The sequence below is a fragment of the Lynx rufus genome, unplaced genomic scaffold, assembly GCF_022079265.1.
Source record: "Lynx rufus isolate CCGP_SWC_20201006 ecotype Redwood Valley unplaced genomic scaffold, mLynRuf1.p SCAF_43, whole genome shotgun sequence".
In the NCBI taxonomy this organism is placed as follows: Eukaryota; Metazoa; Chordata; class Mammalia; order Carnivora; family Felidae; genus Lynx; species Lynx rufus.
In genome coordinates this window covers 1,330,485-1,343,944 of record NW_025814860.1, presented here as the reverse complement: position 1 = coordinate 1,343,944, position 13,460 = coordinate 1,330,485, and the positions used below count along the sequence as shown (strand labels likewise).

At 58.1% G+C, this 13,460-nt stretch overlaps 1 protein-coding gene across 1 annotated transcript in view; it reads right to left on the bottom strand.

The window, feature by feature from the left end:
- Positions 1–13,460, bottom strand: part of LMF1 (lipase maturation factor 1) — an 88,080-nt gene that overhangs the window by 64,497 nt on the left and 10,123 nt on the right. The window contains exons 2-3 of the mRNA XM_047097961.1: positions 9,301–9,610; positions 2,764–2,774 (exon numbers count right to left, since the gene is read on the bottom strand). Coding sequence (XP_046953917.1) covers positions 2,764–2,774; positions 9,301–9,610 — 321 coding nt within the window. The remainder of the gene's footprint in view (positions 1–2,763; positions 2,775–9,300; positions 9,611–13,460) is intronic.

The following is a 13,460-nucleotide window of genomic DNA, read 5'->3' as shown; positions in this document are numbered from 1 at the left end:
CCGACTGTGCTCTGTGAGCGACCCCAGCACGGGGCCTGGGGGCAGCCTCTCCCCATGGCCCTTGCCCACCCGTCGGCAGAGGAGGGCCCTTCCCAGCCTCCTCCTGACCCCCTCCAGCCCACTGGGCAGCTGAGTGGCAGCACAATTGTGCCCCCTCCCCAGGACACGGCCTCTGCTTCAACCCCCCTCCCCGGGGCCTCGGGGCTTGATGTCCCTGCCCCAGGGCAGTCTGTTCCCTCCAGCACGGGCCACCAGGGAGACCCTCTTCGGCTTCCTGCCCTGCCTGCCCCAGGCCTTCTCGCGTGCCCAGGGAGGCCCGCAGACTGGAGCTCGGAGCTGCCACGTCTGGGACAGTTGCGGGGGCCTCTCCTTGCCAACCCCCCCGGCTCTCGGGCTCAAAGGTGAAACCAGTCACGGCCCCACGCTCCCGAGCGGGCGCTGGGGGTTCAGACCCTGCAGCTGCTCCACTGACGGGGCTCGCGTGGGTCAGGCCACGAGGCGGTCTCGCACAGCACCCAGCCCCCGCTCCCCGTGGGACGGGAGGGACGGCTGTCGGGGAGGCTGTCTCCTCCTCAGCGTCCTGCTTGCAGATGGCCAGGACGCGGCTGGTGTGCTTGTGGGTGTCCCAGGGGGCCTGAACAGGACATACGCGATCCCCGGGGCGGGCCGCTTCCTGCCGGACCTTCAGCCAGACACCCGGCAGCCCCCTCAGGCCATCCTCGCCAGCACCCCTCCTGCGTCACTCGTGGTCCCGCGGGGGACGGCCCGCGTCCCCGCCAACTGCCGCTCTCGCGTCGCGTGCTCTCAGGAACGAGGACACGTCCCCCGTGTCCTGGCAGTGCCGGCTCCTCACCTCTGTCTGTGCTGGCATGAGCACAGCCCCCGGCCTCTGGCCCTTGTCTCGGCCGTGCTCCCCCCACCGTCCGGCCAGGCCTCCGTGTGTCCGATGGCATCAGGGCGTTCTGTCGATCTCCTCTTCCAGCTGGAACGTGAGTCTGTGACGCCGATGCCATCGCCGACGTGCTCTTTAGGGCTACGCTTCCTGTCCCTCTGCCCCCCTCTGTCTTTCCAGATCACTTGGATTTCTCAGAACACCACTCTGTCCAGCATTTTACCCGCATCTCCACGTGTTTCCGGTGACTGCTCGAGGGGTCACAACACGCACCCTGAACCCTCCTGCACTCTCCTCGGGGTGTGCGGCTCCACTCGCAGCGTGGAAACCCACGACCGCGCGGGTCCACCTGCCGCCCTGCGAGCCCCGTCAGGCCCGTCGCGTGCGTCCGCTCTGGGAGCGTCACGGGTCTCAGAAGGCAAACGACTTGTTTTGCTTTAAACAGTCAGGCGTGCCGCAGACGAAGTAAGAACAGGAAGCGGTCTTTCACGCTGACCCGCGGACTCCGCTCTGGGCTCCACACGCCTCCCGGAGGCTGGGTCTTCCCTCCCGTCCCTCCCGGCCACCCGGGGCAGGGAGCGCGCCTCGGCGGCACCCAGTCCCCGACACAGGGCCCTGGCTCCCGGCTTCCATTTGAGGCGCCTGCTCACCGGCCCTGAGCCCTCAGGGCCGCGTCCAGACCCACCTACCGCTCTCAGGACTCTCCCTTTCCCTCGGTCGGCACCACCCAATGGCGCGGGAGACACAGTTTCCTTCCCGCGCACGCTGTGTGGACTTCCCCGGGCTTCTCGCATCTGTACGGTCGTGTCTCCAACCAACGTGGGGACGTCGACACCTGCCCCTCGTGCCGGGGCTCCGCACGCATGCCGCCAGCCTCCGAGCTCTCCCCTGGGTGCCTGAGCTCTGCGCAGCCTAGGGGGGCTCTAGGCCCTGCTCTGTGCCACCGTCACCCAGCCCCTCTGAGAAGTCCTTCATTTCACACACCGTATTTTTCAGTTCTCGACTTTCCGTCTGCTTCTTTTCTCATCTCGTCGGTTTCTCTCCTGAGAGCTCTTCTTCTCATTCTTCAGGGCCTCAGTGCAGTCACCAGTCCCCACGGCTGCACTGGGCTGGTCTGAGGATGGCCTCTGTTGACGATCGTTTCCCTCCAGGACGGGCCTGCCATCCTGGCCCGGTGCTCCTCGTGTGGTTGGGGATCGTGGTGGGGCGCCGAGGGTGGCACGGTGTGGGGTGTGTGGCTCCTCACGTCCCCTTGGAGCGTGCTGACGTGTCCGTGTATCAGCAGGTGAGAAGGTGAGACCCACAGGTGGGCTGTGCTGGGCCCTATCCACCGGGGGCCCCCTTGCCTCTGAACAAACGCTACCCATGCGCTCACAGTGGGTGCAGCACTACCCGCACGGCATGGAATCACTGCCCGACGTCCTCCCCTTACCGAGCAAAGAAATCGGGCTGCCGCGGGCTGTCCCACCACCCTCAGCCCTGGGTGAGCTCCTCCTCTGCCCAGGGGTGTCCCGGGCACTCAGCGCGGCCCGGGGGGGAGAAGGGTTGGCCTGCAGGACGGCCTGGCCTTCACCCAAGGAACAGTGTTGATCCGTGAGGACACTGCGCTCACTGCGGTGGGGCCACTCGAACAGCCATCTGACGCTGCCTTCTACCCACAGCACACCCCAATGTCATGAGTCCCCAGGTCTGCACCGGGCCGGCGCTCCGGGCACGGAAGCCGGCGTGGGCCAGGACTCCAGCTTCGATCACAGACATCGGCCAATGTGGTGACAGACTCTCAGGCGAGGCGAGAGGCAGAAAAAGCGCACGGGTACATACCCCACACACATGCCAAACTCCCACGGCGTCGCTTTCTGATTTCCACTTACCAAACGAATACCTGAAAAACAGAAGAAGAAACGTGTATTAAAATTTTGCCTTGCTTTGTCAAAAAACTTACAAGACTAAAGCATCCTGCTACCCAGCTAAGTAAAGCCCACTTCAGTGACCCCAGGACACCGTGGGTCAGGTCACAGACCCCATGGGCACTAAATGTGGGGAAGGTGGGCATAAGGGGGACCCCCTAGGTGCTACGTGTGTGGCCAGAAGCCCTGTCTGCCCAGGCCCTGCCCCACATGCGGGGTCCCAGCCCATGCTCACAGCAAGCCAATCAAGAAATCTTTTAGGGGGGCACTTGGGTGGCTCGGTCGGTTAAGCGTCCGACTTCGGCTCAGGTCGTGATCTCACGGTTCGTGAGTTCGAGCCCCGCGTCGGGCTCTGGGCTGACAGCTCAGAGCCTGGAGCTGCTTCGGATTCTGTGTCTCCCTCTCTCTGCCCCTCCCCGACTCATGTCTGTCTCTTTGTCTTTCTCTCAAAAATAAATAAAAGTAAAAAATAAATCTCTTGGAAAAAGGAAATGTAATAGTGGATATCTGGCAGTAAATTTCTGTACATAGTCAAACACCATGGAATGTCATACCCTAGAATCAGAAAGTTTGAAGGGCACCCAGTACCCTGAGCACAGATTATCAGAAAGGGGTCCCTACAAGGAAGGGCGGCCTTCACTGTGGAGTGCGTGCCCAGGCGCAGGCTGCTGCCCCCACGGAACGGAAATGGCCCCATTCCGCTCCCTGAACCTCCCAGAACAGAGGCAGGAGTCCGTGTCTGTGCATCAGCTCTCTTTTCAGTCAGTGCTCCGTCAACGCATCTGGGCCCCAGGCAACGTTCAAGGCGGACGTGGGTGGCGGGGCGCAGCCAGGGCGGCTGGTGGCGGGCCCTGCGGGGGGGCTGCTGCGTTTAGGACAAAACGAGGCTTGCATCGTCCACCGTCCGGAGGGAGCGGCCACGCAGCGCGCCCCGTGGCACCAACCGTGACCCCCGCACCCCCCACGGCCCTCTGGCATCTGCTCTGGGCGCTCTTTGAAGTGCAGGCTCTGTCCTCTCTCTCCAAGGGACGTGGCAGAGGCGGCTTCCTCCGCAGGAAGGACCCCCTGAGCCTCCCCGATGCCGGTCCAAGTTTTTGGAGATAATCCTTTCTTCTCTGGGGGCCAGGAAGGTGGGGAGAGAAAGGGACGGCTGCCCAGCCATCCTGACTCGCTACAAAGGGCCCTTGAGGAGTACTGCCAAAGTAAAGCGCAGATAAAAGGATCGGAAAGCCGACGTTGTGGAAAGTTGATGCTGGGGGGCAGCTGGAGTGAAGTCACGGTCGGGGCTCCCAGGGTTCTAGCAGGTTCCAGCGTCCGAGACAGAAAGAGCCGCGGCAGCGAGACCCGTCTGTAAAACCACTTAAACTCATGCAATAGCGGCTGCTGAACTCTAGCTGTCTTGTCACACGTCGCCGGTTCCCGGGATGGTGAAGCCCCAAGAGCAAGAGGGCAGACACCCAAAGTCCCCACTGATGTGACCGGGAGACCCGCCTCCCCTGCAGAAGCCTCCCAGTACCCGGCTCCCCGCCCCACACCTGGGCTGTGCGCCCGGACTCGGACAAACCGACTTCACCGCGGACAAGGTCACCCAAGGGACCTCACCGGGCGGGGAGGGTCAGCAGCGGCACAGATGAGGCTCGTCAGTGGCAATGACCACCCGTGTGACGTGACGTGACGAGAAGGGTGCGCGATCTCCACGGCCTTCTCCCCGAACCCACAACCCAGCCCAGTCGCGACAAGAGCGTCAGATGGGTCCCGACCCACAGAATCCCTGACCAGTCCTGTAAGCTGGGGGGTCAGAGACACTGTCCCGGCCCAGAGGAGCCTAAGGGGATATGACGCCCAAATGTCCTGTGGCTCCTGGGGGAGGGGGATCCTGGGACAAAAGAGGTCAGTATCAGTCTGACAAGGAAGAGGTTGACAATACACGAAACTGGGTGTAGGGTGCCCAGGAGCTCCCCGTACTGTTCTGCATTCTGTAAACCTATAGTTGTTCCAAAGATGGAGCTTATCACATTAACAGGAAAAGCTGAAGTAGCTAGGCAGAAACCCAATCTGTGCCCGTCAGCCAGGAGAGCCGCATCCGGCCTCACTGGGTCCTCAGCAGCGAACAAAACCGCGTGCGGCAGCCGTAGGCCGGGCCCTGGGAGGGACCACACGGCTTCCTTCCACTGGACAGAACCTCTGGGGCCCTGGGCACTGTTCGAGGCACACAAACTCAAGTTCTCAGCAAGGACGGCACGGGCGCACGGTGGGCTCAGACGTGCTCACCAAGGCCCAGGCGTCTCAGGACCAGCTTGGCAGTGGGGGGTGGGGGTGGGGGTGGGGCGGGGGCTGCCTGCCAGCCACCTAATCTGAGGCCCCTTCTAGCTCCATCCACTCCCAGGGCACCACCTCCTGTCTCTCCCCGACAGATGATGCTGTACCTGGTTAAACAAACAGAACCGAGAGGTCATCTCTGCCCCTAACCACACAGTCTCAGGGGCGGGGACACCCTCACACCGCTCCTGTCCCAGAGCACCAGGAAATCAAAACCTGCTCTGGCCACACTCGATGGCTGGTGATGGAGAGGGGGCCTCCACAGCCACTCAGCACCCCTGCACGTGTGTCCTTCGAAAGCCTGAGCCCCCACACGGGCTGGTCCTGCATCCCTATCGGGGGCCTGCCGGCCTAGGGACGCCCTGACTGCTGGCGAGCCCTGCAGGGGCATGGGGCCCCTGGTGCTGAACCGCTTCCCTAGTTCCTCCCGCAGAAAGAACACAGTCCTGGGCCCAGTCACCTTTCGCGCACTAGGAAGGCCCGCCGGGCACCTGCCGCGTCCCTCCCTCTACTCAGTGGAGGCACAGAAACACGGGAGCTCCCGCTTTACCTGCCTGCCGGCCAGCAACACTCCAAAAAAGTGGAGGGAGTCACGCCCCCTGCTGCTGCCCGCCGCAGCCCAGTGGCTCCCAGGCCCACCTTCCTGGGGCTTGGGGCTCCCCTTCCCTATCAGGGGCCGCAAATCCTGGCCCCCAGGGCCCAAGAAACCCATTGGCGCCAGCCCAGGTCTTCACCGCGAGGCTGGGGGGGAGGGGGCGGCCGGGTAGATGGAGATATCACGACTCCTCACCTTAGATTTGCCCAACATGTGAAAACAGCATCTCTTAACTGCCCGGAACTGGAGCAGTGGAGACCCAAAACGAAGCAGCCCCGTGCCCTTGACAAAACACCCTGCTGTGCGGGAAGCACAGCCCCGAAGGCTGTCATGAACACGGGGCCACGCTGGGTGCTGACGGCACAGGAAGTTTCTAGAAACACTTGCAGGTAAAATCATGAGGATGTGGAGTTTGGTAAAACATGGGGGACGTGGGGAGAGTCAGAGGCCCGGGTCTGCCCGGGTCCTGTACGGTGGCTGAGCATCCCGCGTGGCAGCGCCGCCTCAGCCCACAGCCCGCCCCACGCCTGACCACAGGCCACGCGGATGCAGGACCTGGAGCTCTGGGAGAGGGCGCCCCGGAGCACGGACCCCACGGCAAGGGGCATGCCACCAGCTCGCCTGCGCCCCGGTCCCTCATTCCTGCCCCCGCGTCCCCAGTCCCCCTCCCACTACGCCTCCTGCGGCCACAACATAAGGACTTCACACGATCGGTCCTCCACTCCCCGAACCCGAGGGCACGGGCCACTGATCTGCAGAACACTGACCGCCTGGAAGGGAGCCACTCTCCCTACGACGAGATCTCCGGTCGCTGCCACCACAAAGTGGATTCAGCAGCTCCCACCTGACACGCGGTGTCGGGAACGAAGTCGGGAGAGCGGGCAAAGGGCAGTCACGGTTCCAGAACATGCCGGGTGCCGCGTGAGGCTACCTGGCTCCGCCCCACGACAGCCACCTTGGGGGACTCCACGTGCCACCGGGCAGGAGCAAACGTGGGCAGGCACGGGGCCGTGGTGCCTGTGGAGAGGCACCTAGTGCACCTGCCGGCACCGCCCTGCCTTGGGGGGAGGGGCTTCCCGTCCCCACCACCGGGCGCCAGCTGGACGCCTGCAAGACGTTTTGCCAACAGCGTCCATGATCTGCGTATCTCACCTCAAAGAAATACTCTTTTTCCCCAACTTTAAATAAATGGGACATGCAAAGAACGGTCTGTGTCTAACCGTCATTTGGGGTGTCACAAAAAAGAAAGCCTGTTCCCCCCGTGTGGGGTCCTCACTCGGTAAGTTTTCAATGTCACTCTGATCCCCAAACTATCATCCGTCAGGGAAACCCGAGCCAAGGGTGGAGCTGGAAATACCTCGGAGGCGGAGGGCGCCCGAGTCCCGCCAGCCACCTCGCCTGGGTGCAGGTGCCCGTGAGCCCCACGAGGCCCCACATCTGTGCCACAGCAGCGTGCGGCTCGGCCGTGGACACTGGCATCACGGGCATGGTAGGTAAACCACTGGTCTCCGCTGACAGATTTTGTTTTCTTTTTCACTTTTCACCTAAAACGTCTCATGCACCATTTCTGAGAAAATGTAGTTTTATTTTATTTTGCACATTTTTTTTTTTTACACGTCCAAGGGAAGGAGAACAAAATAGCTTTTCCAATGAGAAAAATACAGGACTATTTTTGTCCACACGTACCCAGAGTGGTTTTCAGAAATTTAAACATGGGGTTGATCCTCCTTGGCCACATTCTACGCCATGACTAGGAAATACTTTTCACAGTTCAACTTTCTCTGCTTGCCAGGCACAAGAAGGCACGCCCCAAGCCACGTGTCCCAGAGGAAGCGTGTCGCCCTCTCCGGTCTCTGCAGCGGGCGCTCGCGGTGTGGAACTCCAACCGCTAGGATGGGACAGAGGGGCCCAGAACGCTCCCTTCTCAGGTGTGGTTTAAAATCACACGTCTCAAAACACAGCGGCCTCTGAAGACGTCGCAGGAAAAGCCAGAGAGCGCCCCTCTGTTGGTAAACACCCCCGGCCAGGAGACCGGGGGCAGGAGGGAGGCCCCGGGGGCGTCGGACCTCCGGGAATCCCACAAGGGGAGGAGCAGACGGGCGAGAAGGACACCTCACGCCGCACAGCCGCTTTGCAGCTGCTTGAAGCAGGAGGCACGCGGGACGGTCCCCCGGACCCCGCGCGGTGTCAGCGGGTAACACGTCATCAGGAGGGCCCCGGGGGTGGGTGTGCAGGGTGACCGAGATGCGTGGCCTTCTTCCCCGCAGCCCGGATTTGCAGGAATGGCCTCCCGCATGCACACTAAGTGCTACCCATCCCTGCCCGACCCGGTGCAGTGCTAAGCGGGGTCACCCACAGCCAGGAACGGGCCGGGCAAAAGTCCAGCCCAGACTCCACTCCAAGAGGTGCGCACCTGCCCACAGGGAGCTGCGAGGGGCCCGCCGGACAGACCCCGGGCAACTGCCACAGCCCTGGGGTGACCGTTCGAAATCCACCTGCGAGACAGCACTGAAGGTCAGGTCCACGGGCACAGGAACAGACTGTCTGGGTTAGAACCGAACCCTGGGAAGACCGCACAAACTTTTCCATCCTGGGCCAGCGCCGCAAAGATGGCTGGGCCACTGGATACACTCTTCGCCCAGAGGACAGACGACTCCTCGGTCAGAACACCGCAACAGACGCCCCAGAAGCGCTTCACCCCCTCCATGTCCACACAGACGCGGATGTCCACGTCTAATTCAGGCAGGTCTACACAGACACCAACGCTCCGTGTCTGCTTCCTGTACGTCTGCACCGATACCCTCCCTCTCTCTCACGCGTGCACACAGACACCGACGCTCTGCCCTGGCACTTCTCAGAAAGCTCTGGTTTTCCTCTGCTAGGCGAGTCTTCCCTTCCTCTCAGGCCCAGCACCGGAAAGACGAGGGGGATCCCTCTGACCTGCTCAGACACCCCTCGGTGCCCTGGGGCCACTCAACTTCAGTCAGCCTTTCCCGGACCACGGGCCGCCCTGGGACACGGCCTCTCGGTTCCCGCAGGCCCTCCCCAGCCTTCCCGCCTCTGTGGAGCTCCGCTGCCCCTCCGACCGCTTGGCCCGGGAGCCCGCTCCCCCGACCCCTCAGCGGGGCCAGCCTCATTGTGGTTCCTGGCACTAGCTGCTAATGGTTCCTCCTGAACAAGGAAGAAGCTGGAAGAGCAGGAAAAGAAACAGCTTCCAGGTCAAGACCCACCCCCCCCCCCCCCGCCCCCAGAGCACTCCCAGAAGCCCACACGGAGACCCTCCCTCCATCCACAGGATGCCCGGCCGCAGGAGGCTGACATCAGGGTCTCTGGGGTGGCCGTGCCACTCCCAACAGACTCGTGATTATTCCCAGAGAAGAAAGGCCCTGGGAATGTGACTGACTGGCAACAGCAGTCTCTGCTCCCGCCTAATTGGAATGGTGATGCTCCCCTGCACTCATGTGAGAAGAAACCTTGCTCCGTCTCCCCAGCTGCCGGGAGGCTGGCTCGCTCCGCGGCCCCTGACATCCCCAGGACGCCGCGCTGCGGCACGGCTGGCCGGCGGGACTCCAGGGCTTCTGACTTACCAGATCTGTCCCACGTTGACCAGGGACATGTAGAGGACCCAGAGAGTGGCCATGAGCACCACGTTGGCACAGCCGGTGACCAGGACGAAAGACGAGACGCCCAATCCGAGGAGGGCGAGGGCGTCCAGGTTGGCGTTCATGTGCGACCAGTCCAGCAGCCAGAGCACGGTGGGCGCGTAGCTCACGGCGTCCCAGCCTCCCCGGCCCTGGAAGTACCGCCGGACGCTCTCCAGGTACGCCCGGCAGGGCAGCAGGCCGCGGTCGCCGATCAGCTGCTTGTTCTGGTGCAGAGCCACCAGGAACGCCACGACTGGAAGGAAGAGGGCGAAGGACCGTGAGCAGGAGCACGGCTGCGTGTGGACACCCGAGGGAGGGGGCGCGGCCGGGCGGGAAGACGAGGCCGGGTCTGGGCAGCGGCTTGGGATCAAAGCAGGGATGCGAGGGGTCTGAGCGTTTCTCACAATCCCGGGGGCCATGCCGGAAGGTCCGGTCTGGAGAAGCCACGGAACGCGCGAAACGTACGCAAGCGCACGCGGGCTGCGTCTCCTTGCACCTGTGGTACGCGTGTGCACGAGACACGCCCCAGGCGAGTGGCCGGTTAGCGGCCCCAGACCACACTCCGCGTGTGTCGTCATCACACACGTCCGGACCACCCTGGGCCTGGAGCTCACGCTACGGCTCACGTGTAAGTCACGAGCACCGTGTTCAAACCGCTGGTTTCTGACAAGCCCCGCTCCTACAAGAGCACGTTCGCATCCTCTGGACTCGAGCGTCTGCACGGAGACGCCACGGGAAGGGGGAGAGAGCACGGCACCCCCGCCTGCACACGGGAAGGCGAAGGGGAGAGAGCCGGGTCACAGGTGGCCACAGAGCAGTTCCACGCAGACACCATGGGACCCGTGGACCCCCGACACGAGCTGCACTCTGTAAAAAGCTCCACAGTGCTGAATGTCCAGGGTGAGGACCACCGCGTCACGGGGCAGGGGTGAGACCGAGGGGGAGAACGGAGCACGGCGGTGGCGGTGGCTTAGTTGCCGGTTTTGCACACGCTGGCTAAGGCTCCCGGTGTCACGTTCAGGTTGGGACCGCGTGCGACCCTAGTCTACGGCAAAACCAGCAGCAATCAGCTAAAGCGTCTGAAGGGAAGTAAGGAGGAAACAGCACGAAGGCCAGGAGACCCCGGGAGCGCACTCGCAGGGACGTGCGCCACACAGAAAGTGGTATTCTAGTACGTGGAGGGAGACTCAGATTAAGTCCCGTGGGACGGCAAACAAAATTGTAAACAAATCTACATAATGAGTCAGTACAGATACAAAAATGGAATCCTAGAAGATGCTCAATTAACCAAAGAGAAGGCAGGAAATGAGAAAAAAAAAAAGAAACAACAGAAGAAACAAATAGAAAACAACTAGCCCCACGGTAGATTTTAATCTGTCACTCTAAATGAGAGTATTCTAAACTCAGCAGTAAAGACAGAAATTGTCAGACTGGAGAAAAAAGCAGGACCTAAATCTATGCTATCTACAAGAAATCCACTTTAATTTTTTTTAAGTGTTTATTTTTGAGAGAGAGAGAGAGAGACAGAATGAGAGAGGGGGAGACGCAGAATCGGAAGCAGGCTCCCCACTGTCAGCACGGAACCTGACACAGGGCTCCTGAGAGCCACCAGATCACGACCTGAGCCGAAGTCGGACGCTTAACCGACCGACCGAGCCACCCAGGCTCCTCCAAGAAATCCACTTTCAATATAAACACGTACGTAGTTTAAAAGTAAAAGCACAAAAAAGATACATCACAAAAACATTAACCAAAAGAGAGCTCATGGCTGTATTAACATCAGATAAGAAACGTAAAAACAATAATACGAGGGACAAAAAAGGACATTGCAGATGATAAAGGATCAACACGTGGACACAACAGGATTAGATGTGCGTGAACCTACCAACAAAACTTACGTGCTTAAACTGCCCTTACTTACTACATACAAGTATATACTCTATACACGTATTCATTGACTTGACCTAACACATACTGATCGCTATATATATAAAAAAGCAAGACACGCCAATGTGACATCTTTAGAACACTCTACCCAACAGCAAAATAGGTATTATTTTCAAGTATATGTGGAACATTGACTAAGACACTCCACGCTGTGAGCCATGAAGCAGATAAAACATAAAGAAAAGAGCTAAACTCTAAAAAACATGTTTCCAGCACAGACAGAATTAAACTAGCAGTCAGCCACAGGATGTTATCTGGAAACACACCCAAATCTTTGGATATTATACCACACACCTCTAAACGGAGGTTTTAAAAGCACAAGCAAGGGGCACCTGGGTGGCTCAGTTGGTTGAGCATCTGACTTTGGCTCAGGTTATGATCTCACGGTTCATGAGTTTGAGCCCCGTGTCGAGCTCTGAGCTGACAGCTCAGAGCCTGGGGACTGTTTCAGATTCTGTGCCTCCCTCTCTCTGACTCTCCCCCACTCACACTCTGTCTCTCTCTCCTTCAAAAATAAACATTAAAAAAAACACACACACAAGCAAAATTATAAGATTTATTTTATTTTTTTAAATTTACATCCAAATTAGCATATAGTGCAACAGTGATTTCAGGAGTAGATTCCTTAGTGCCCCTTCCCCATTTAGCCCATCCCCCTTCCCATAGCCCCTCCAGGAACCCTCTGTTTGTTCTCCATATTTATGAGTTTTGTCCCCCCTTTTGTTTTGTCCCCCTCCCTGTTTTTATATGATTTTTGTTTCCCTTCCCTTATGTTCCTCTGTTTTGTCTCTTAAAGTCCTCATAGGAGTGAAGTCCTATGATTTTTGTCTCTCTCTGACTAATTTCACTGAGCATAATACCCTCCAGTTCCATCCACGTAGTTGCAAATGGCAAGATTTCATTCTTTTTGATTGCTGAGTAATACTCCATTGTGTATATATATTCCACATCTTCTTTATCCATTCATCCATCGATGGACATTTGGGATCTTTCCATACTTTGGCTGTTGTCGATCGTGCTGCTATAAACATGGGGGTGCACGTGTCCCTTCGAAACAGCACACCTGTATCCCTTGGATAAACGCCTAGCAGTGCCATTGCTGGGTCACAGGGTAGTTCTATTTTTAGTTTTTTGAGGAGCCTCCACACTGTTTTCCAGAGTGGCTGCACCAGCTTGCATTCCCAAAAATTATAAGATTTTTTAATTGAATGAAATTTGAAAAGACAACATATAAAAACTTGCAGGATGCTCTGAAAGCACCACTTCAAGGAAGATTTACAGTTAAGTGCTCATGTCAGAAAGACAGAAAGTCTTGGGGCACCTGGGTGGCACGGTCAGTTACGTGTCCGACTCTTGATCTCAGCTCAGGTCTTGATCTCGCAGTTGGTGGGATCGAGCCCCGTGTCAGGCTCTGTGCTGACAGCGCAGAGCATGTTTGGGACTCTCTCTCTTGCTCTCTCTCTGTCCCTCTCCTGCACACGTGTATGTACACACACACGCTCTGTCTCAAAATAAATAATAAATTAAAAAAAAAAAGAAAAAAGAAAGATAGGTCTCAAATCTAAAGTTCTACTTTATCAAAAAAAAAAAAAAGCAAATTATACACAAAACAAGCAGGAAGAAAGAAATCTTTAAACACCTAAGAGTGGAGATCAATGAAATTGAAAACAAGAAAAAAATAGAGACAGTCAGTAAAACAAAAGCTGGTTCTTCGAAAAGATGAACATAATTGATAGACCTCTAGCCAGACTAATGAAGAAAAAGAGAGAAGCAGTATCAGGAACAAAGAAGGGAACATTGCTACTGGTCCCACACATGTTGCAAAGATAATACAGGAATATTACAATCTCTTGAGGACCATAAATTCAGCAACTTAGATAAGACAGACCAATTACTGGAAAGACACAAACTACCAAAACTCACAACAGAAGAAACACGGGTTCTAAATCACAACTGCAGGCCAGAAATGCAACACGAGTTCAACACTCAGAAATCAATCAGTGTGAGTCCCTGCACTAACAGACTAAAGAAGAAAAACCACGCTTACCGGTAATATCAACAGACACACAAAAAAGCACGTGACAAAATTCAGCATCCACTCATGATAGAAACTTGGAGCACAGCAGGAACAGAAGGGAACCTCATCAGCCTACACA